This window comes from Danio aesculapii, chromosome 18, assembly GCF_903798145.1.
Source record: "Danio aesculapii chromosome 18, fDanAes4.1, whole genome shotgun sequence".
NCBI lineage: Eukaryota > Metazoa > Chordata > Actinopteri > Cypriniformes > Danionidae > Danio > Danio aesculapii.
In genome coordinates, this window is record NC_079452.1 from 55,957,878 (window position 1) to 55,981,656 (window position 23,779).

The 23,779-nt window shown below is 37.2% G+C and overlaps 1 protein-coding gene across 2 annotated transcripts in view; it reads right to left on the reverse strand.

Annotated features, from left to right (window-relative positions):
- sipa1l3 (signal-induced proliferation-associated 1 like 3) overlaps window positions 1-23,779 on the reverse strand; it is a 173,462-nt gene that overhangs the window by 56,240 nt on the left and 93,443 nt on the right. For both annotated transcript variants that reach the window (XM_056478864.1, XM_056478863.1), the window contains 5 exons: window positions 20,504-22,081; window positions 15,332-15,462; window positions 10,555-10,743; window positions 7,313-7,487; window positions 348-451 (listed from right to left, as the gene is read on the reverse strand). In XM_056478864.1, the coding sequence (XP_056334839.1) occupies window positions 348-451; window positions 7,313-7,487; window positions 10,555-10,743; window positions 15,332-15,462; window positions 20,504-21,866 (1,962 nt within the window). In that variant the 5' untranslated portion in view covers window positions 21,867-22,081. The remainder of the gene's footprint in view (window positions 1-347; window positions 452-7,312; window positions 7,488-10,554; window positions 10,744-15,331; window positions 15,463-20,503; window positions 22,082-23,779) is intronic.

Consider the following 23,779-nt stretch of genomic DNA (forward strand, 5'->3'; position numbering starts at 1 on the left):
CGAAAAATACAGGCTATGAGTGTGGCTGTCCAGAAGTTGTGGTCACTTGTGTTGAATGAATAAAAAAAGGCTTGAGAGCATCCACTGGATTTACTGCTGCCTCTCCATAAACTTCACTACCATTCCAGATGTTTCTTTGGAAACTGGGTCTGCCACATGCAGAACTCGCCACAAAACACACTGGCAAATATGAGCAAAGAATATGAATAGCATCTGAACAATGCATTAGGTATTCTGGGAGACTGTCCAGGTGGGAGAGAAGGGGTGGGATGTTTTAGGATAAGTTGGGTCATGTCTGCGCTATACAGTCTGTTGAATGTGTTAATGCGCATTTAAGCTTTTCTTACCTGTTGAGGATTATTGGGCATGTATGGAAGCATGGTGGACACGTGAAACATGATCTCGTAGTCCTGATAGGTGGTGTACAGGGACTGTGTTCCAGTCGAGTCCGCTGTAAATCACACATAAGCATATCATTGGTTACTGGAGACATATTATGCTACAGTTACCCAACAATGATGTAGCCAAAAATGAAAACGTTTTTCTCTTACATTTCAAAATAGCTTCACGACATTAAGTAGTTTACACGACATTTTCAAAATGATCAGTGTTAACTGCAAAAAAATGCAGTTTTCTTTTATTACTTCAAGTTTTTGTCTGGTTTCTAGTCCAAATATCTAGTAAATTATTAATTATAAGGCATTTTCTACACGAGCAAAAAATATTCTCGTTTTCAGAAACTCTAAATTCTAAATTAAGTGAGTTTTTTCCTTAAAACAAGGAAAAGAATCTGATAATGGGCTGAGTAAAACAATCTTAATTCAATTTAAAGACAATATTACTTTGCTCATGCCATTGGCTGATTATTTAGGTCGTTTATGAAAAAACTCACTTCATTTAAAAAAAAAAAAACTATATTTTTTTTATTTGTCTTAAAAACGCATCGTCAAGATGTGTCACAACTGTTACATTTAATGTAAATCAACCCATGTCTGATGAAGTGTTAGTAAACTACCATGAACTCCACCATTGTTTTGTCTTTGTTAACGCTTGCCTTCTACAAATGCTACTCAAACATATGACATCATTTTCAAAGACTGTCGTTTTCGCATGTTTACAGGGACATTATGGCGTTTTCAAAAAATTCCACTTTAAAACAAGTTTTCAGATATTTTTTGTTACAAAAATACTGTCGTCTTGTAAACGATCATACATGATTGCTCAAACGATCATGAGCAAAGCACATACAAACTTTCCAGTTTTTGGCTGAAAAGTTTGTGTAAACAGCCTCTCACAGCGACTCTGAGACTCCACAATAAAAATATTCCATAAAAGTTCCATTTAGACCCATAATTTGCTTAAACGGACTAAACTAATGTATAAAACTGTTTTTAAAATCCACACGCACACACTTACAGGGTTCATACACAATTTCACAATGACTTTTCCAGGGCTTTCAAGTCAATTTTCATGACCTAATGTTTCATGTAATGTCTACATAATTGTGGTAAATAATAAGAAATGTTTCAATTTATTACAGCATATCATAAAACACGCAATAATTTCAATACCTATGTAAAATAGATGGTGCTTACACAGCACTAATAAAAGAAGTGAAAAGTAAAACCAACTAACCTCCATTCCAATATACATATATTTGTCAAACTCATTTTAGATAATCTTAATAGTTTGTTAAACTAGTAATGGTAGGTAAAACTACTATTATAAAGCCGCGATCGCACTGCACTTTTCGCTCTATAAACTTCCATTCATAGGAATGCGAATGCGGCAGACCAGAAACGCAAGCACGTGTTTCGCATTTAACTGCATTCGAAAGTTCAAGCTTGATGAAATCTTACCAGCGAAATCACATCAGATGATTGCATGAGACCAATAGAAGATAATTTAAAATATGGAGCAATCGCTCACTTTTATTAATGTCTAATCATATTGTTTAACCCCGCCCCTTTTTGCACTGCCGTACAACCGAATTTTGCAAGCACAAGCTCTAGTGTGACCGCAGCTTAAGTCCCTTTGGACAAAAATGTCTACTAAATGTAAATGTAATTTCCATGACTTTTCCAAAACCTTGTGGGTTTTCTGTTTTTCCAAAACTTTTCCAGGCCTGGAAAATGTCATGTCAAAAATCCATGACTTTTCTAGATTTTCCATGACCGTATGAACCCAATTTATTCAGTACAACTGTTTATTTGAATAAAAATGTCTAATCAGCCAATCACACGGCAGCTCAATATAATTAAAGTCCCAATGAATCCCAAGAGTTCCAAGAGAAATGGAATTTTAAATAAGCAAACAGTGGGCATGGCTCGTTTTTCTACCATGGGCTGAATGGATGTTGTAAAGTAGGCACATCATTCAGAAAGATTGGGGAAAGGGGTTTTAGAAGAGTTATTAAAACCTAACAGACTCTTCCTGCTCACCATTTCTGTTTGTTGTCAAAACTGACAATTGGACCAGCTTGGTTAAATATGTTAACCACGCCCATTACCCCAAAATCTGAACCGAAAACAAACAGGAAGTGCTTTTTCAGATTTCAATTAGAGATTAGAAGGGCAAACTTTTTTTTATGACATGCACAAATTGTTGACCACAAAACTTGGCCATGTGAGCTAACAAAATCATATGGTTAGTTTTGATTTCTTAGGGACTTTAAGGGACAGTTCACCCAAACCACGAACCAAGATAACCACTGACTTTCATAGTATTTGTTTTTCCTACTATGGAAGTCAGAGGTTTCCATTATTCTTCAAAATATCTTATTTTGTTTTCCACAAAACTATTGCTATTGTTCTGTATGGATATGTTGAATGACTAAGCTTGGCACTGGCTGTTTGCCTAAAATTGATCATGGTAATGACACAAGGCAAGTGAACAGCATATTTCTGGCCTTGTTTTAGCAGAATTGCTTGAGGGATTTGACAGCAGTCCTAAAACATATAACATATTTGTAGGCTATTGTATACACAATATGTTTTTTTCTATTTGTATTTGTTAGGTTTTGGGTTTTGGGTTAGATTAGTCAACTAGAAAACTTTCATTTTAATGACTAACAAATTAGTCGTAGCCAACATCCCTAATAATAGTATCTCAATTCTCAAATATCCAACCAATACCAATGAGGCCAGAAGAAAAACATCTCTGAATGAACAAAATCTCAAACCTTGAAGTAGATGAGCTACAGCAGCAGAAGATGAGCACAGCAAACAGCAATGAGAACAGCTAACTGAGGCTACGATTTGGACAGGTTCACAAATATTGGACAATAAATAATTGGAAAAAGCCGAGTCTGTCTGAGCCTTGACTTCTGCTGCAATATTCAGATGGTGAGGTGAGCATTTGGCAAAACAACGTGAAAGTGTGGATCCATCCTGTCCTGTATCAACAATTCAGGCTGCTTGTGGTATATTGGAGAGGGTGAGGTTTTCTTGGCACACTTTGGGAGTTTAAATGGCACAGCCTGCCTGAGGATTGTTGCTGACCATGCTCATCCCTTTATGATCACAGTGTACTCATCTTCAGATGGATATTTCCCACATGATAATACACCATATCAGAAATCTCAAATCATATCAAACCAAACAATGACTTCTCATTCAGCTGATCGCAAACCAATTGGGCACATTTTGGATTTGGTGAATAGGAGATTTGCATCATAGAAGTGTAGCCAATAAATATGCTGCGTGACACAATCATGTCAGTATGGACTGAAATCTCTGAGGAATCTCTTCAGCACCTTGTTGAATCAATGCCACACAGCATTAAGCCAGTTTTGAACAAATAGGAGTCCAAACCCTACTAGCAAGATGTGCTTAAAACACAATGGCCTCAAAAGGAAATATGAATTTTTTTCCATTTAACTTTGAGTCGAATGTCAGGTTCATGAATATAATTTGCTGCAAAAACTAAGAATTAAATCTGAAAAATACAAAGCACAAGTTTCTTTACAATTTATCTAAGATTTGTTGACACTAATGCAAATTTTATTAGCATATAGAGTCTATCAAGTGTTTCCTACAAGATTATGAATATAGAGTGTGTGTATAAACATTAGCAGAGCAGTTATCTATTCTGGTTTTAATCACACTCCCAAAGACACCATAACATAACAGCATAATAACAGCAACATAACAGTTGCTTTTGGCGTATTTTCACTAACATATCACACTCATTTAGTGTAACGAGTCACATATATGTTTTAAAAACTCCTGCTGAGCCCCCTGCCTGAGTTTTTGTATGTGATTATTATTTAGAAAGCACCGTTTTAAACTTCCATGGCAACTCATCGTTTATCACAACACCCTCATATGGCACCTTAGAGTCTGTAATTCTGATGCCATTGACCAGATCAAGCCTGTTCTCCTCCAGTCATCCTCGCTGTTGCTCCCACGACAAAAACAACGAGTGAACATGACAGCAGCATGGTGACAACGTTAAATACAGACACTTAAAAGTATTAATTTAACACATTTGTGCCCAGTAATGGGTTTTATTTCTGTATTATTGATGGCGATCTCGAACAAATTGTTCTTTTTACCCGGATGTTCTAGTTCATTAAATTGATCTGAACCATTTGAAACTATTCGCGTCTCCAGTAAGCACTCTTATCCACAAACTAGCTTTAACATGCCTGATACCCCCTCTGACTCGAAATATACCAATATATACTGAGTTACTCAGTTATTAGAACAGTACACGGAGATCAGATTTGATAAGCAGTGAACTGATAATACTGCATACGCATGATTCAGTGAACCGAACACAAACAGTACATGACAGCCTGTGTGACTGAACTAAACTTGAACAACTGCAAAGCGAGGTAAACCGAGGGCTTAAATGAGAGGATCTGGCATAATGGTGCATAATGGAATTTAAATAAGTGAATCAAGCTTCAGTTAGGTTGTAAAATGTAATTGTAAGAACGTTTTCAGATCATGGTGATGTTATAACTCACGGAAATTATGATTGGCGACTACTAGAGGTGTCAAAATTTATTGTTTCTTTGGTGCACCGCGATGTAGATAGGGACAATTAGATATCGGTTCAGTAATAGATCATAACCGGTTATTACATACTGCTGTCATTTATCTTCTATGTGCGATGTCGCAGTAGAATACTATGGCGAAGGAGGCGAGGGCAAGTAAATAAAAGAGTCCTACTACCTAAAAGGTACTGTAGATAATTATGCACAATTCAACTGCTTCTGAGTTTGCTGGAAAGTCTTTCATTTACACTGAAGGCGGCACAGCACACGAGCTGCTATTTCACTACTGGTAAAACTCCATGCCTTAAATAAAATGCTGTAAAACTGCTGTAAAACTCCATCTCTGCCTCTCTCTCTCTCACTTTAGACATTTGACCCGCTGGAGTGTTTGTGAGGTAACTTTTGAGGATACTTGTGGATCCAGACACGAGCGTGGCTGGGGTGCAAGTTTTCTCCACTGTGTCTATTATGGATTACCTGTGATAACCACGTATTATAGACTGTAACCGCGGCTGTTCTTCCTGCCCTACTCATCGGTGAACAGCGCTTTCATTTCTAAAGCCAATCGCAGCCCTTTCTGTTGAACCGGCGAAGACAATGACCAATCATAGGAGTGTAAGAACTTGCTTGACAGCACTCAAAAAGCAAGCGGGATAATATTTACATTAGTTTATTTGCTAGAAATGCTCATGCTGTCTTCTGTGCATGTACTGGAGTTTTCACTACATTCAAAAAGAGTGTTTCCTATGAGCAGGTCAAATTAAAGGTATTGTTAATATATCTTACTGCTTGTATTAAAAGGCAAAATTGTATTACAAATAATATATAAATATTAATATATATATATAAATAAACGAATTTAACAAAAAAAATGTTGTGTTGTGAAGAAAAAATCTAATTATGTATGGAAAGCATCGACAATGCACCGTGATGCACCGAGATATCGAATTGAACTAAATCGATGGCATGATTATCATAACTGAACCGAACCAGTGTAGGTTCTCACCCCTACTGACCACATATTTTTGGTATGTTGAATCCTAACATGAAAAGATTGTCTCAAAAGATCCGGTTCACATTAAAGATCTGAACTTCCCATCACTAAGGTACTGTGTATCAGCAGCCCTGCACACATATTGTTCTTAGGCCTGGTATCTTGTGGGCTGTTGTATTTGAATTTGAGGATGGGTAGATGGTAGAGGTCATGTGTCCTCTGAAAACATTTTATCTTTGGTTGAGTTTTTATTATACAATATTTATTCTGATGATTTTGAATCTTGCACCTAACAAATATCCTGATTTACAAAAAAACTAAAACTAACACTGAAACTAATAAAAACTAAACTAAAACTAAGCAAATTCGAAATATAAAAACTAATAAAAACTAGTAAATTTGCCTCTAAAAACTAATCAAAATCTTTGAATTAATTGATGAAATTTAAAAACATTCATTCATTCATTTTCTTTTCGGCATAGTTCCTTTAATAATCAAGGGTCGCCACAGCGGAATGAACTAGCAACTTATCCAGCATATGTTTTATGCAGCGGATGCCCTTCCAGCTGCAACCCATCACTGGGAAACATCCATACACACTCAGTCCCACACATACACTACGGACAATTTTAGCTTACCCAATTCACCTATACCACGTCTTTGGGGGAAACCGGAGCACCCAGAGGAAACCGACGCGAACACTGGGAGAACATGCAAACTCCACACAGAAATGCCAATTTGAAAACAAAAAGTCAAAATGAAATAAAAACTTAAATAATGAAAAATCCTAATCTATTATAACCTTGGACAAAACCTTCCTTTGGGGATGTTTTCATCAGTAAAAATGCCATTTAAAAAATGTAACCCCAAAAACCTTTACATAAGGGTTATGTTACATATAACAAGCTATATAAAACAATAAAGCTCTATGGAATGTCAGCATGTAGACATTGAAGCAAACGTGTTGGAGAGTGTGTGATAAGCATTCAAAATGATTACATACAGTAGATGTTAACTTAAAAAGAGTAGCATGTAATCGCTGCGCCAGAAAAAGGATTTACAAAGTGTTTAAGAGGTCCTGAGGAAAAACTTCTGCACTGATGAAATTACACTGTAAATTCATGGAGCTACTCAGTGTGGTGTGTCAAATATAACCAGGGGACTGTCGAACTGTATTTCACACTACGCTTTTGACGGTCGCAGTGAGTTAGGACAAGAACTCCGATTAGCATGCAAGAGATCGATTTATCGCTTGACACTTTATCTTGTTGAGCCTTTTAAGGACAAGTGTAACAGAGACAGAAACTCATGCTCACTTTTGGTGTCTAGCTGGGCAGCATATTTGTTGAAACCCCTCAGACACACAGTTTCTCCCAGCAGCTCGAGGAAGGCGGTAAAGGCCAGCGTCGCCTCTTCATTGTTGTACATCTCCTCCTCCGTGCTCTGCCCCGCTCGACACAACAGGATCCCTACTTTGTGTTTCTGACTGAGCTGTAGGATACAAAACGGCAAAGTCACGCTTAAAAATTATTTAGACATCTTCATGTTCTTACAAATTGTTTGCTATATTCCTATTATTATATTGTTACCTTAAAATGATAATAAAATATGAGAACTCAATTCAAATTCATAATGATAATGTCAGATAACTTTGATAGAACGGTACAATATGTAATACATTACAATCAACCAACAATTATTCAGACAACTGCTAGTTTGACTATATTCACACAACTCTAAACACTCTGTTGGGCTTTAACAGCCTGTAGTCTCCTGATGCTGTCAACCAAGTTTATTCATACTTGAGCTTCAATATTTTCCCAGATTTGCCACGGCAGCTTCTTCGGCTCCTGTTGGTTTTTTATTCAAGTGTATGATGAAGTATTATGTATAATATTCACTTTATTATTTATTATAAATTGGCATGAATTAACTATATAGTGTCCTGCATAGACTAGTAATAAAACATTAAATGTCAGAATAATTTTGGGTTTTGGGTATAAAACGGCTGTGAAAATAATGGTAAACACTTTATGACGTTAATAAGGCTCTTTTTAGTTTTTTCTCATCAGTTATGTATTTAGAGTTTTATGTTACATCAAATTTTGTTAAAATGTTGTTTATTGATTATTTACTTATTCATTTGCATAAAGTAACTATATAAACTACCTGACAAAAGTATTGTCACCTATCCAAGTTTTAGGAACAACAAATAACTTGCCTTCTAGTTGATCATTTGATGTCAAAAGTGGCTTATATGTAAGGCAAAGGCCTCTAGATTACACTTATCTTACAGAATAAAATATGATCTTGCCTTGATTTTGTATTATTTAATTATGACAGTAAATTCTGACTTTGAAATGTCATCTGAAATGGCAATGAAAGCGTTCTTGCAGGACTCCTTTGAACTCATCGTCAATGCCTCCTACTTCATCTTACCCCAGACATGCTCAATAATGTTTATGTCTGGTGACTGGGCTGGCCAATCCTGGAGTACCTTGACCTTCTTTGCTTTCAGAAGCTTTGATGTGGAGGCTGAAGTATGAGAAGAAGTGCTATCATGCTGACGAATTTGCCCTCTCCTGTGGTTTGTAATGTAATGGGCAGCACAAATATCTTGATACCTCAGGCTGTTGATGTTGCCATCCACTCTGCAGATCTCTCGCATGCCTCTATACTGAATGTAACCACAAACCATGATTTTTCCATCACCAAACTTGACAGATTTCTATGAGAATATTGGGTCCATGTGGGTTCCAATAGGTCGTCTGCAGTATTTGTGATGTTTGAGATGCAGTTCAACAGATGATTGATCAGAAAAATTTACCTTCTGACACTTTTCCAAATGATCAACTGGAAGTCAAGTTATTATTTGTTGCTTTTACAACTGGGATCTACAACAAGACTTTTGTCAGGTAGTGTAGTGTCCTGCACAGATTAGTAATAAAGAATGTCATGTCAGATTTATTTATGGTTTGACTATATGTGCAACTTTAAAATGGCTGTGAAAAGAAGAAAGAAAAAAAGCTACAGTAAAAATCTGTAACCTGGTTAAAAGAAAGTTCCCATAATATATACAGTATGTTGAATAACCGAAAATTGACTTTCTCAGAGTTCTGTTATATTTGTATATTAGTAGACATTAATAAGGCTGTTTCTCTCACCAGTTATGTACATTAGAGTTTTATGTTACATCTAATTTTGTTAAAATAATGTTTATTGAATTACTTTAGATTCATGTGTGTTAAAATTCTAGTGTTTAGTAGACACTTCTACAGTATAAATTAGAAGACACTTCTATATATTAGTATGTAGGCCAGTCACGATATCTATTTTTTGTTGTATGATATATATTGCACCAAAATATATTGCGATAAACGATATTGTTATTTTAAGACCACTCATTATATAATGTCTGAATGACAATATAATATCACAATCCAACTACACTCTTTCAAAGAACACATATTTTATTATTAAGAATATTTAGTTTAATTACAGCCATTTAAACAATTAATAATAATCCGGGAATCAGAATGTGAAAGCGTATGTCCTAAATAAATACATTTTAACAATTAATAATAATCCGGGAAACAAAATGTGAAAGCGTATGTCCTAAATAAATACATTTTAACAATTAATAATAATCCGGGAAACAAAATGTGAAAGCGTATGTCCTAAAAAAATACATTTTAACAATTAATAATAATACGGGAATCAGAATGTGAAAGCGTATGTCCTAAAAAAATACATTTTAACAATTAATAATAATCCGGGAAACAAAATGTGAAAGCGTATGTCCTAAACAAATACAATTTAACAATTAATAATAATCCGGGAATCAGAATGTGACAGCGTATGTCCTAAATAAATAAATAGTAATAAATATTAAACAAAAAAGTGCAGGGTAAAAAGTAACCGAGGCTGTGATATCTGCAACCAGATCTCTTTTCAGATGTCAGACACCCACATGAAAACATACTATAGTAAATTATAGTAAATACTAAAGTGGTTTTTTTTAACTATACTGACAATAACACTTCTAATAGAGATCGAGATGTTGCACAGTGATCTGAAGTGTTGCTAGAATTGTTTTTTATGTATGGGTGACATATATGTCATCACCAAAAATGATTGAAGAGACGTCCATTTGTTGTGCGATAAGTAGATATATTGATTATTGTGACAGGCCTATTAGTATGCTTTGAGATGTGCGCCGGTTCATCACATGACTTCCTCATGACCACATGCTTTTGGTTGTCTTTGTCTGTGTAACAAAGCTACACTGTGTAGATGTTAGTACTTCAAACATTGCTGTATTAACACTATAAATTAAAGACATAAGGTATTTAACTGTAAAAGTTTGAAATTTCTTACTATTTTTACTATTTTTGTATAATCAAGCAACCAAAGTAGTTATTTTTGCCCTAAATTTTACATATAATTATTATTTTACAGCTTACTATTTATTCTTTGTAAACTATTAATTGCAGAACTTTTGATTGTTTACTCAATCAATCAGGAAGTACTGTCCGTCCAACTGTCCACGTTAACTCACCCCCTGCTCGTCCAGTTTAAGCAGTTGCTCCGTGACCTTTGGTGTGCTGAGAGCCAATCGAAGGCAGGATATGCTCAGCTCTGGCAGCACGTACTCCAGAACCTCCTTCAAAGGCAGACCTCGAACCGTTCCGTGCTTGGCCGTGGACAGGACCGCGTCCTCCAGGATCGCTCCCCGCATCGTGACCATCTGCAGCAGCCACGAGAGACCATGTGGGGAAGCGACAAACACAACACCATCAAACACCGTCATATGACTGACCACATATCTTCCGAGGGCATGTGACAGAGCATGAGAATGATTAGAAATGGCTGCCCAGAAGTGCCCACAGTGTGGCATCCTTTCCCCACTGCTTCCTGCAGCGCCACATCCTCTGCTAAACTCACACATGCTGATGCTAAAGCCATTTACCACAGTGAAACGTGTATGCATAGATGGAAACGCTGGGATGTTTATTATATTTCGCATTTAAGGCTTATTTTTAGGCTTTTGATTTCCTGTGGCATTAGTCACGCATCTGATGATGACATATGACTGGTCACATGGGCAGCCACCGGTTCAATCATTTAATGTCTGATCAGAATAATGCTCATGAACTAGCGTGCACATGTTCGGGGCTGTTTGTTTTGAAATGAGCTGTGAGAATCTTCCATGAGAATGAGAGCGCATGAGGGTGAATGAATTGAAGACGCTGCATTGTTCAGTGTGGGTGAGTTTGATGTGTCCAGGCAGCCATGTAATCTGACTAAACCCAGCAGAGCAGCAGTCATACCAGTACAGCTCAGCACTTTTCAAACACGCCATTATTAAGCAAAAAGGACTGCATGGCCTTTATCTCAAATTTTGCAGGCATGGCTACACACACACACACACACACACACAGATTTTCAATTTGCTGTGTAGAACAGTCTATAGGATAGCTGATGGATAGATTCATAAACATTATATGAACCTTCTGTGCTTTTAGAAAAGAATAGCATGGATGCGCTCATAGTAAAATCAAAAGCTACAAATGAATTGTCATTTTAAGAGAAATAAATAAAGCTATGTAAAAAATAGTAACAGCAAGTTTCTATTCTTTGTTTAATAATTAATAAAGAATCTAACAGTACATTTCATTTAAATGTGACCCTGGAGCAGGGTGCGAATTACAGAGGGGTTTGGGGGGGGACTGACCCCCCTAATTAATGCTTGATTCCCACTGAAGGACTTCAAAACAACATGTATAGGGGGGTCAGCTCTTTAATACTGAAAAATAATTTGCTCTGCTTTGTACTTAAATAATAATGTTAATAATTAAAATGAATATAAAAAATCTAATAATAATATAAATACACATTTGACCACCCCTATATTGGTTCATACCACTGTGAATGCATAATCACGCCAATCAGTCTGCGAGAAAAAAAATCTCATTCAGCAGTCTGAAACCAGCAGATCTAGAGCACTGATAGACAACGTAACTGTTCACAGGACTGTTTTCTTATAAAATAGCTGTTTGTTTATACATATAGCCTAAAAGTAAAGTCAAATTAGATGCATAGTAACCTCAGAAGTAGCTAATCGTATACTGTAGGTCAGAATACACAAAATATCCCACAAAACGCTGAATACTTATTAATAAATTATATATTTATTTATATAATTATATATAAATAAATACATACATTTGATTCACTGAAGGATGTTTTACAAAAACTAACATTACCCAAAAAGTTGACCACTCAGATTGTCAATTAATAATTCGCACCCTGCCCTGGACCACAAAACCAGTCGTAAGTGTGAAACTGAGATTTATATTTCACCTGAAAGCAAAATAAAGCTTTCCATTGATGTATACTTTGTTAGGATAGGACAATATTTGGACGAGATTTGAAAATCTGCTTGAAAACTAAATACTGAGAAAATAATCTTTAAAGTTGTCCAAATACATTTAGAGAGACATAAGGTGCATCCCAAATTACATACTTTTTGTAATTACATACAATTACATACAAATTACGCACTATTCTACGCCCTTTTGTAGTATAAATAGTGTAAGTAGTGCGTTCACACTGAACACACACACACAAAAAAGTGCACTTTAATTACCAGGGATGATGCACTTATTCAACCAGTAATATGAAATGTTGGACACTTCACGCACTCAGTAGCTATGTTTCCATCCATCCACTAAAACAGTTGATGGAAACGCCATGATTCGCATACATTTTTTATTCGATAAGAAAGGATATGCATAAACTACGATGGAAACACTTTACTGCACAAATTTCAGTATGCGCATTAAAAAAGGTCATGTGATTTTGTGATAAGAGATCATGTGATGATGAAAATGTGCATAAATGGACAAACCAGCAGGCTGAGCACACTGTAAACCATCTGAACTGTTGTTTTGGTCATTCTAAAACGGCTTACCGTTTAAGTATTAGTGTTATTATATTATTAATGACCTCCAGAATCAGGAGCGTCTGTGCTCCACGTCTGACACCTTCAAACGCCACAGCACGTTCACTGCGTGTCAGGATTGCCTTCTAAGGGGTGCAAGTCATTTATTGGAAGTCATAAGAAAAGATTGATGCAGATTCTCCTACCGCAGCAAATTCCGTTATTACTGTTGATTTTTGGCGCTAGTTAATCAGGAAGTGACGATTTTGTTCGCTTTGAGTCGTTGGATGGAAACACTGCTTTATTCGCACATCTTTTATGCAATAATCCAGTTTTACGCATAAAGTTCATTCACATTTTTGGATGGAAACATAGCTACTAACCGCAGCTTTGTTCACGTAGCGGAAGGGGCATAGCTATCAGGGGCTCATGTTGAATTACTTCATTTATTTTGGATTGCGAAAGCAAAATTGTCCTACGTGAATTATAGCGCACCTGATAGTAAATGCGGTTATACTCATGGCAGGTATTATTTGGTAGTTTGGTCATTTATTGACCAAATAATGATGAGTGTGTAAGTCCATAAGTACATAGTGCATAAGTGCATAGAGTATAGTGTGCCATTTGGGATGCAGCTTTAGACACAATCTTTCTGATAGCATTGCTGGCTTGGACGCCACCTGAAAACGCTTTTTTGTTACCTGAGAAATGTCAAGAATAAGAGTTTAAAGGTATGACCCTGTCATTGTTTGCAAGAACACCTTATTACCTGTGCCCACTTGCCTAGAAAATATATGTGTAACATTGTTAACTTGTGTATAAAACTGGAGGAAATGTCTTTTTTTGTTTTGTTTGCCTTTTTTTTCTGTCTTTATAGTTGTTGTTGCATTTTGTATTGCTATACGATCAAAATAAAAATATAATATAAAAAAAAAAAATGTCCAAATGTAGTTTTCAGCAATGCATATTATTAATCAAACATTGATGTTTGATACATTTACAGGATGAACTTCACAAAAGTCTCTTCATGGAACAATCTTTCCTTAATAATCTGGTTATTACTTAATAATCTGGGAAAAAGCCTAACCCATTTAATGTATTTTTGGCAACTGGTAAAAATATACATGTGCAACATAAAACCAGGGTCCAGGGTCAACATTTCTTTTTTGAAAGTGGACAAAACAAGCAAGTCATCTAATACTTTAGAGTGGTAAAAACTAAAACTGATACTCCCAGTGTGAAACTTCACATTTGGTCATTTAAACCAGTTTTAAAGTTAAATCCAATGTTTTAATGATTGTTTTAATGCAATATTTCCATATAATGTGTGTTGCCATAATGCTGTTTTGTATGTCACCTCAATGTTTCATGAATTCCCAAAGAAACAAGGTTGACCATGAAATCCTCATGTGCAAGAAAATATTCTGTCGCTAAGTGTAAAAACGTTCCATTTCACAGATCTAATAACATACTAATACACATTCCATTTCTTCCTTAAAGGAATAATTTACCCAAAAACTGAAAATCTTTTACTCACCCTTTACTTTTTTGAAACTAGTTTGACTTTCCGTCATCTCTTGAACCCAAAAAGAAGATATTTTTGAAGAAAACTGGAAACCTGTAACCACTTTTTATTTTCCTACTATGGACGCCAATGGTTACACGTGTTCAGCTTTCTTCAAAATATCTCCTTTAATGTTCAACAGATCAAAGAAACTCACAAAGGTTTGGAGGGGGAATAAACAGTAAATAAATATTTTTTTGTGTGTGTGAACTATCCGCTTCAATGTGTACATTCACAAACACAACCAACATTGTGAACTTGTGTGTCGTGTGCTTTTGGCAAACTTGTGTACCAACAGCTGACTTGAAAGCACAATATTACCTTTTAAAATCAGTTTAAGCACATAATTTTATTTATAAAAACATGTAGCTACTTTTTATGTTGAAATTCTGACCAACAGAGTAGCCTTCTGTAGCATAAATTTCACATACAGTGATCAGAAGCCTAAAGAACTCAGAATAACTTAGTACCACATTATGAAAACTACATTTAAAAAACAAAAAGCAAACTTAAAATCCCCAACATAGTTCTCTACTGTGCCTATAAACACAGCACTGATGGAAAACTCCAAGAGATCGTTCCATAAAATGGCCTAAACCCCTATCAAGTTTTATTGTCAAGTCTAGCACAAACAGTTTTATCAGATCGCAGTGAGAACAGCCAACAATAAGCTTCGGTTTCAGGCTCAAAGAGACGGATTAAAATAGCCAGGGAAGCCCGCAGAGACCACGGGTATTTGTGGCTGAGCGAATTGCCATGTCATTGATTTATCTGCGACTGCTACAGGTTTAATTCAATAATTCACACATATTTCCCTGGCATACACACCTCACTAGTGCGAAAGATGATACGGTACTGGTACTGGTCCTTTAAATCTTTGGTATCGTCAAGTTTCTCTCTGCGGATGCTCAGAGCCACGGGCCCCAGCTTCTCATCAGTACCAAAGTAGTTCCAGTGCTCTGTGGAGAAAGAGATGGATTCATGAAATCGATTAAAGACATAAAACTGACAGATTAATACCATTAAAACAGAAAAGAAGTGAATCTCGCAGAAAATAATTAATGAGGTGAAGACAATGCAGAGGAGAAAAGTGGAAGTTGATATAAAGGATGAGAGATGGATGGAAGGACACAGGGGACAAAGGGGGATTTATAATGTAAAAAAATCTCCAAATCTAGGTCACGGTGGCTCTAAAATATCCTGTAGGTGCTGTTAACATTCAAGTTTAAAAGAAAACCAGAGAGAAACCCAATAATACAATCCTGCACATGTTTTTGAGAATGAAGGAAGTCAATTTTAGCCATGTTTCCAGGAGTATTTTTGCAGCACACGATACAGGATTCTAAAATCAAGCCTAACTCGTCAAACATTAACAATTCTATTTTTATTATAAGATATTTTTGCAGTTATGGAGACATTTATTCTGTTGAACTCTAACCTCTGTTGTGCTTCAGGGGGTGTATTACAGAATGTTGGTTTGGTAACCATGATAACTTCAGTTCAGAACCACATTTAGTTCAAAACATTCTCACAGGACCGCATTCTCACAGGACAAACCCACTATAGTGATTTAATAGTAATTAATATGATGTAGCATTCATTAGCAAAGTGTTGTAAATACTCAAATATATAAAGTATAATACACTGCAGTATACTCTATATATTTGAGTATTTACAACACTTTGCTAATGAACGCTACATCATATTAAAGGTGCAGTAGGTGATTGTCTTTTTTTGTTGTACTGGTTAAAAGTCTCTTCACATTCTGATAGTAATGATTAAAGTAAATGATCTAAATGTATTTTTATGATCTGGGTAAGGCATAAAACGTAAAAAATATTCATCCAATTAAAAATCATTGAGCCGTCGGAGCCATTGATGTAGTGGTTAGTGCGTCGACACATGCACTCCGGTGCTCACGGCGACCTGAGTTTGATTCCCGTCTCGCGGTCCTATGCCGATCCTTCCCCTCTCTCTGCTCCCCATACTTTCCTGTCAATACTCTCTACTTTCCTATACAATAAAGGTGAAAACCCCTAAAAAATAATATTAAAAAATATATAAAAACATAAAAAAATCATTGAGCCAACAATTAACTCAATTACGACAGGTAACTCAAACTGTCTGTCAACAAATTTTAATTTGTAATTCTGTGCAGTCTGTCATACAGACAGATTCGTCATTTGCACGTGCACGTAAAGCATGGCCAACTACAGCTGACAGAGACATCAGGTAAACTCAGCAAGCATCAACCTAAACTTCTTTCTGAAAGACTAACGTGGCCTTGTATCCATGAAAAGAAAAATATTTTTTGAAAGGGGTATTGCCAAAAGTGCAGAATCAAAACTTTTCTAAATCCTGAATTAATATCGGAGTTACTTTTGTATGCTGGGAAATAACATTATTCAGCTCAAAACAACCATCTGAAGGATGACACCATGGCTGAAGTATTACTTTTGGACAGGTATGTTTTAAACTATTTTAGTCACGCAAAGCTTATGTAGATTATGTCTTGTTTATCAATGGGGGCACAGAGGTGTTTTTCAGCCACTGAAAACGTCCAGCAAAAGATTGGCTATTTTTAAGTTCATGGAGTACCTTTTACAGCATCGATAATATAATTGGTTAAATAGCTCTAAGCATTCATTTACTTGTTCAAGTGTAAAAGGAGATGTACAAGCAATGTACGAGGATCAGCGGCCTGGTAAGAAACGTTCTGTAATTTGCCCTCTGTATGACAACACATATACTGTCATTAAAAACAGGTTTCAATTTTAATAACTGTTCTGTTAAGCTTTTAAAACATAGGACAGTTGCAATTCTCTGCTTGTTTAAGTTGCACATAACATGATTTGATAATTACCAAAGCTATTTGGTTAGGAATGCAACTGCATGTTGCAAGACATGTTGGTTTTGCATAAAAGCCCAACACAAATCACCTGAAAAGTAATTTGCCATTGCACAGGAATAACACTATCAGCTTGGCAGGGTTCAAAAATACTACTGTACATAGGAAGAAACATATCAATATAATGTTTCAATTTTTAAATCCTAACTTTTTGTTGGCATTTGGACTAATGTTTCCTTAATCTGTCATCCAGTGTTCTCAGCACAGGATATGAGTTTAGCTTTTTTGTGTAATTGAATGCTCAGGAAACTTGAGTTGCAACAATTATTAATCTCAGGAGAATGCAGATACGTCTTTTTAATAATGTAGCAAAGATTTTGATACTACGCAGAGTGCTGCCCTTCCTGACCGAGGAATGCCAGGTCAGTGCTGTTGAATGGCTGGCACTCCAACACACATCCACGTGCACTGCTTTAGTGACTTCCTGACAAAGCAGAGGTATTTTTATATCTTAAACAAGGTGTTGTTAAAATGGAACATGAAGTAAACGAATAACAAGAAGTAATTGGCACCACAAGGAAAAATACCTTGGTGGCTTGGAATCCGTACTCATTAAGTTAAACATTTAACACTTCTTTGAGAAAACGCAGACCACACTGAAAAGATGGCTTAAAGGTGAAGAATCTAATTCTAAAGTTGAAATGCTTTCTCTGTTTACAATGTGGAGACAACCATAAGCTAATCATAATGTTAATCATTACAGCTTTGTAAGCTTAACAAAAATCGCCTGGAGTTTCTGAAACTCTTTGAGTGTAACCAATCGCAGTGGAAAGAAGGTTCATAAAATGTATAGAATATTTTGAGGTAGTATTTGACTCTAGTTGTGAAGAATTTCCCCACTCCATCTACAATTTCTTTTATATGGGACATTTTTTATCACATTTATATCCCTGTCATTTTGCGCTGCTTGAATCATCTCTATGTTTTTTAAAATTTCCCCATTTTCTTTTGGAGGTTTTCTACAATAGTTTTTACATCCATTTTCGTTAGGTCATCACTTAGATAATATTTCAGATCATCTAATTTGTCAGAATCTCATGAAATTACTTAGATTACTTTCATTCTTTCTAAAGGCCTGTGGACAACGGAACCATTTTTGCTCATGCTTTTCAACAATGTTTATTGCCTTATAACAAAACACAACTAAAAATGGTCTAGGCAAGCACACATTCCTAATGAAGAAGAATATGCACTGAGCTAAGATGAATGTGGAGCTGTTTTTTTCCATTGGTGTCTGAACAGAAAGTGCTGTATGATAAACACAACAGCAATTTAAAAATGTTGGCAGAAGGGAGTTATTATGGAGACATGGAGAGGAATTGCATATCAAATAGTATGCGATGGTGAGTTTCATTTCATTTTTCTTTTATGACTTGTACACTACCTGACAAAAGTCTTGTCGCCTATCCAAGTTTTAGGAACAACAAATAATAACTTGGCTGCAGTAGTTGATCATTTGGTATCAAAAGTCTTGTCACTTAACAGAAATAATGTACAGTATAGAATATAAAGTCATGGTGTAGTGGAAAAAGAATTAATATTGTGAATGACTCCCATGAGCTTAGAGGACTGCATCCATACATCTCTACAGTGACTCAAATAACTGATAATAAAGTCATCTGAAATGGCAATGAAAGTGTTCTTGTAGGACTCCCAGAGTACATCAAGATTCTTTGAATTCAACGTCAATGCCTCCTACTTCACTTACCCCAGACATGCTCAATAATGTTTATGTCTGGTGACTGCGCTGGCCAATCCTGGAGTATCTTGACCTTCTTTGCTTCAGGAACTTTAATGTGGGGGCTGAATTATGAGTAGGAGCACTATCGTGCTGAAGAATTTGCCCTCTCCTGTGGTTTGTAATGTAATGGGCAGCACAAATGTAATGATTCCTCAGGCTGTTGATGTTGCCATCCACTCTTCAGATCTCTCGCACACCCTCATACTGAATCTTGGGTCCACGCAGGTTCTAATAGGCCTTCTGCAGTATTTGCGATGATTGAAATGCAGTTCAACAGATGATTCATCTAAAAAATCTCCCTTCTGCCACTTTTCCATATGATCAACTAGAAGTCAAGTTACTATTTGTTGCTCTTCCAACTGAGATCAACGACAAGACTTTTGTCAGGTAGTGTGTAAGCTCATTAAGCATCATCTAACATCAGGGAGTGATTTTGCACATCCACATCGCCAGTAAAAATCGCTTGGGTATGAATGGTAAAAAAACTTCTAGGTAAATGCTAATGATAAGTACGAGCAAACATTGTTCTGGTGTGCATGAGCCTTAATCCCCCATTTTTATAAGCCTACTCTGCTCTGAATGGTCAAACTGTCCTGTTTGTTGTGATTGCAGCCTAGCTTGCCCACTTAAATTAAATGTACAAAAATCTGGACGACAGCGATTACTTCTGGAATGGTAACCTTTATATCACCAACTCTATACTTAATAAACACAGACAACTAATTAGAGCATTTAGATAACCTCATGTCTGCAGGGATTTATCTAATGTGGTTATGAGGTGATAAGCATGCTATTTTAAGACACTGTGTCTGTGTTTTTTATAACACTGGCATTTTAGAAAGGAAGACCTTTAGCGAGATTAACATTTGGAGGGCAGATGTGTGGCATGAATGCAGATTCCAGTTTGTGGCTCTACTGGCTATTGAGAAGCATTGATAATTGTGGCATGCTTTGATAATCTTTTCCAAAGGGAAAACTGTGGGTAAAACTTGGGTTTGCATAAATGATTATGTTATAAATGTGTAAATAGTGCTGAAAATACTTTTGCTTAGTACTAGTAAATACCCAATACAAAATTCCATAATAAAACTAAATAAAGGGAAATCATACAGGAGAATAACTGAGGATAGAGCTGTGCAAATACAATCAGATTTTAGAGCCACCTCTGAGACACTATACTATACTGCAGAGATTTACACTGATTCTCCAAACACTGTAGGTTACAAATGCAGTGATATTCTGATGCACAGTGACATAACATTGTGATGGGTGGTTCTAGTTGACCAAGCCCAAAAGTTATTACATTTTCTAGTGTAATGCATTGTCTTGAAGGAAACAACACACTTCCTACCTTTCCCGTAGAAGTGCTCATGGTAGTTTCTGGCCCCCAGGTCAACGTGCTCGATGCAGTGCTGCTGCAGTCTCTCTAACCTGCTGTTTTGATCTTCTGGAAGCGCCTCTAGTATGGACACACTGGCATTACTGCAGCGTGGACGAAGCCGAGCTTCCACTGCACAAGCCTCTCCTCTTTCTGCCCATGAGCTCAAAAAGCTGACATTACGTTCTCCGTAGCTTCCGGTCTCATTTAGGAAGTGTGGGCAGCTCAGCAAAAGCTGGTGCTGAGAGTTGGGGTTAAGGCTAGCTGAACTACCTTGCTCTAAAAGTTCTAGTCCTGGGGTTGATCCTTCCAAAAGATCCTTGACACTGAGGTCATCAGTGCTGGAAAAGCTAGGCTCTACACCCCCCAGAGCAATAGCTCTGGAAACTGCCAATGAAACGCCCGCCGAAGAAGCAGCTGAAGCTCCAGTGGCTGTGTTCCGCCGCTGGGCAGCATAGCTGCGGCGAGCTGCTGCCTCATGCAAGTCAAAAAGAATGCTCTGAGCATCATAATGGGCAAAACTCCGCACACATAGCCAGGGTTTGGAAGACAGTGTCTCAGGGGGTCGTGCATCATCCACGTCACCTCGTGGAGTCTCTGTTTCACCCCGGCTGGAGCTACGGAGTTTACGGAATAAGGACGAGGTGCCAAGAGATGATTCAGTTCCTCCGCTCTTTTTACGCACACGACTCTCAGGTCGATCCTCAAGACGAGGAGTTGACAAAAAGTTGTGTGAATGGGGTCCTTCTATAGATGCTCCAAGCAGCTCTTCGAGCTTGGCAGGAGCTGTGCTACGCTGATCTGGTCGCTCCTGTTGAAACTGGCTGAGCATGTCAAAGAAGCTTTGCTCAGACACTGCTTGTACATTGATGGAGGAGGTACTTCCATATTCACGAAACAAACGACTGTCAACCTCTGTTTCATCTTGCTCACTCAATGTAATTTCACTGCTGGATCGCTGTCGGAGAGGAGCAAAACTAGAAGTCCGAAACCTTGGTGGTGTGTCTGGAGTTCTCTGTAAACCTGATTCAATGAAGTCAGCATCTCTGGTAACTCGCGGTGGTAGCCTGGTCACACCTCCATGTGTAAGCCCGTCATCACTATTGAGGTCATCCAGATGGCTATCCTGGCCATTCTCAAGCAGCGATTCACGTGACAGTGCCCTGCGAGGAGGCCACTCAGCAATTCGAGCTCGAACCCCCATTTTGGGCACAGAGATGCGGGGTGGGGCTGGATCTCCCATGGAGGAGTGCCCATTATGCAGGGGTAGACGAAGGTGGGGTGGAGGAATGGGTTGAGAGATAGGGGTGGCACACACCCCTGTGTCTCTGTACATGTTTATGAATCCCACTTTATTCTCAGGGCCAACAATGAGGGCAGGGGTTGTGAGGGAGAACACATCCTGAATCAAGACTGCTCGTGTTCAGTATTAGGGAGGAGAGATCGACAAGTTCCACACTGCTTCTGCTTCCGCCTCCCACATTCATATCTTCAGTAAAAAAGGCCCCTCACAATGCTTCAAAAAGCTCAACAGCCTCTCAAATTATAGACCTGCAAAAAAGTAAAACAACACATAAATTGGCATGATATATTGAATCTGGCTTATATACACATACATCATATGAAAATAAATTAAATCAGTTCTCATTTTCGGCTTTGGGAACTTTTTCTTCTCCTTAGGCTGCATAACACTTACTCTAAGGCCTTTGGAGACCCTACGTCTCCCAAACTCTTTTTCCAGATATTTTTTTCCCTCAAAGAGGAGAAGAGTTCTTAGAAAAAAAATGCAGAGACAAGCTGAATGAAACTAAAATGAGAGAAAGCGAGTAAGGATGAAAATAGAGACTATAAGAGGAATAGGCTGGTACAAAGAGGAAGTGAGGTGAGAGGATTTCAGATGTGGATTTCTCATACTCTTTTAAGGCTAATCTCTAGACCAGTGGTAGGGAACCTATGGCTCCTGAGCCGCATGTGGCTCTTTGACCAAAAATGCGTGGCTCTCCAGCTGTCTCCCTTAAATACTGTAATAATTTACGGTTTAAGAATTTTAACTGTCACTACAAATCAGTTTTCTATTGAAAATACAATAACAACTCCCTCTTAATTATATTATATATATTATATATTTATTTATTTTCCAGCAAAATAAATAAGAACTCAGTTTACAATAAAAGGACATTTCAACCAAAGCGCGTGTGTGGTTCAGTGGATTATCTTGAATTGCGACACCAATAAAGGGCAAACAACTTATGTTGCTATACTTATGTTGTAACCTTGCGCACGTAAATTCAAACAACATTTGAGACTTGCTCAGCATGTACATATACACACCCCAATAGCTCTTTAAAAAAATCCATTTGCCAAAAAAAAAATCAAGAATGGCCTAGACCTTTATCTGGCAGATACTCTTTATAAAAGCCACAAACATCACTTTGATAAGCAGCAGGCATTGACCTCCCAATCTTTTGGTATCCATACTGCTGGCCAGGTATAATCAAGCAAAGAACTTACCCAAATACTACTAACTAAAACTTCCACAGCCTAAAAATTGCTGGGTTGTTTTAACCTAGATTTTGGTAAGATATGGACCAATTCTCATTTCTGACAAACCAATTACTATGACTTTTAGCTCAATGAACACCTAACTTACGGTTTATTACCAGTTAAGGTAGTTGTTGGGTTAAGGTATTGGGTAGGATAAGGGATGTAGAAAAATATCATGCCGAGTATGTACTTTTTAAGTACTAAAAATAGCCAATATCTTAAGAATAGGCAGTGTAGTGTATTTGTACACACTAACCTAGTAGTTGGCCCTTCAATATGGTCAACTACTGTGACGGCAAACAAAACACAAATTCCAAAATTGTGAAGCAGACACAGGCATTTACTCACTAAGGAAGTGTTAAATCAATAGTTATGCCAAGTGACAAGTGTGAGGTTTATGCTACACCTACTACAACTACATGCTCCCTGCAACTCCGACAGGTGCGGACAGATTAGCATCCATGAAAATCATCACCCTGGTCACATGAAAGGTATGACAGATGGAGTTCTTAGGCCAGCAGGGTGAAGCATCCAATTACCTGAGACAGCTGACTTGGAAAGTAAGATTAGGATTCTGCCCACATTCAGCTGCATACAAAATGGGTTCCATAACAAGGACTCTGTGTTGGATTACTGATGGGAGCTGTTGACTGTATAATGAGGTACTCTGTTTTACAGGCTTATCCGAGAATGATGTAGCATAGG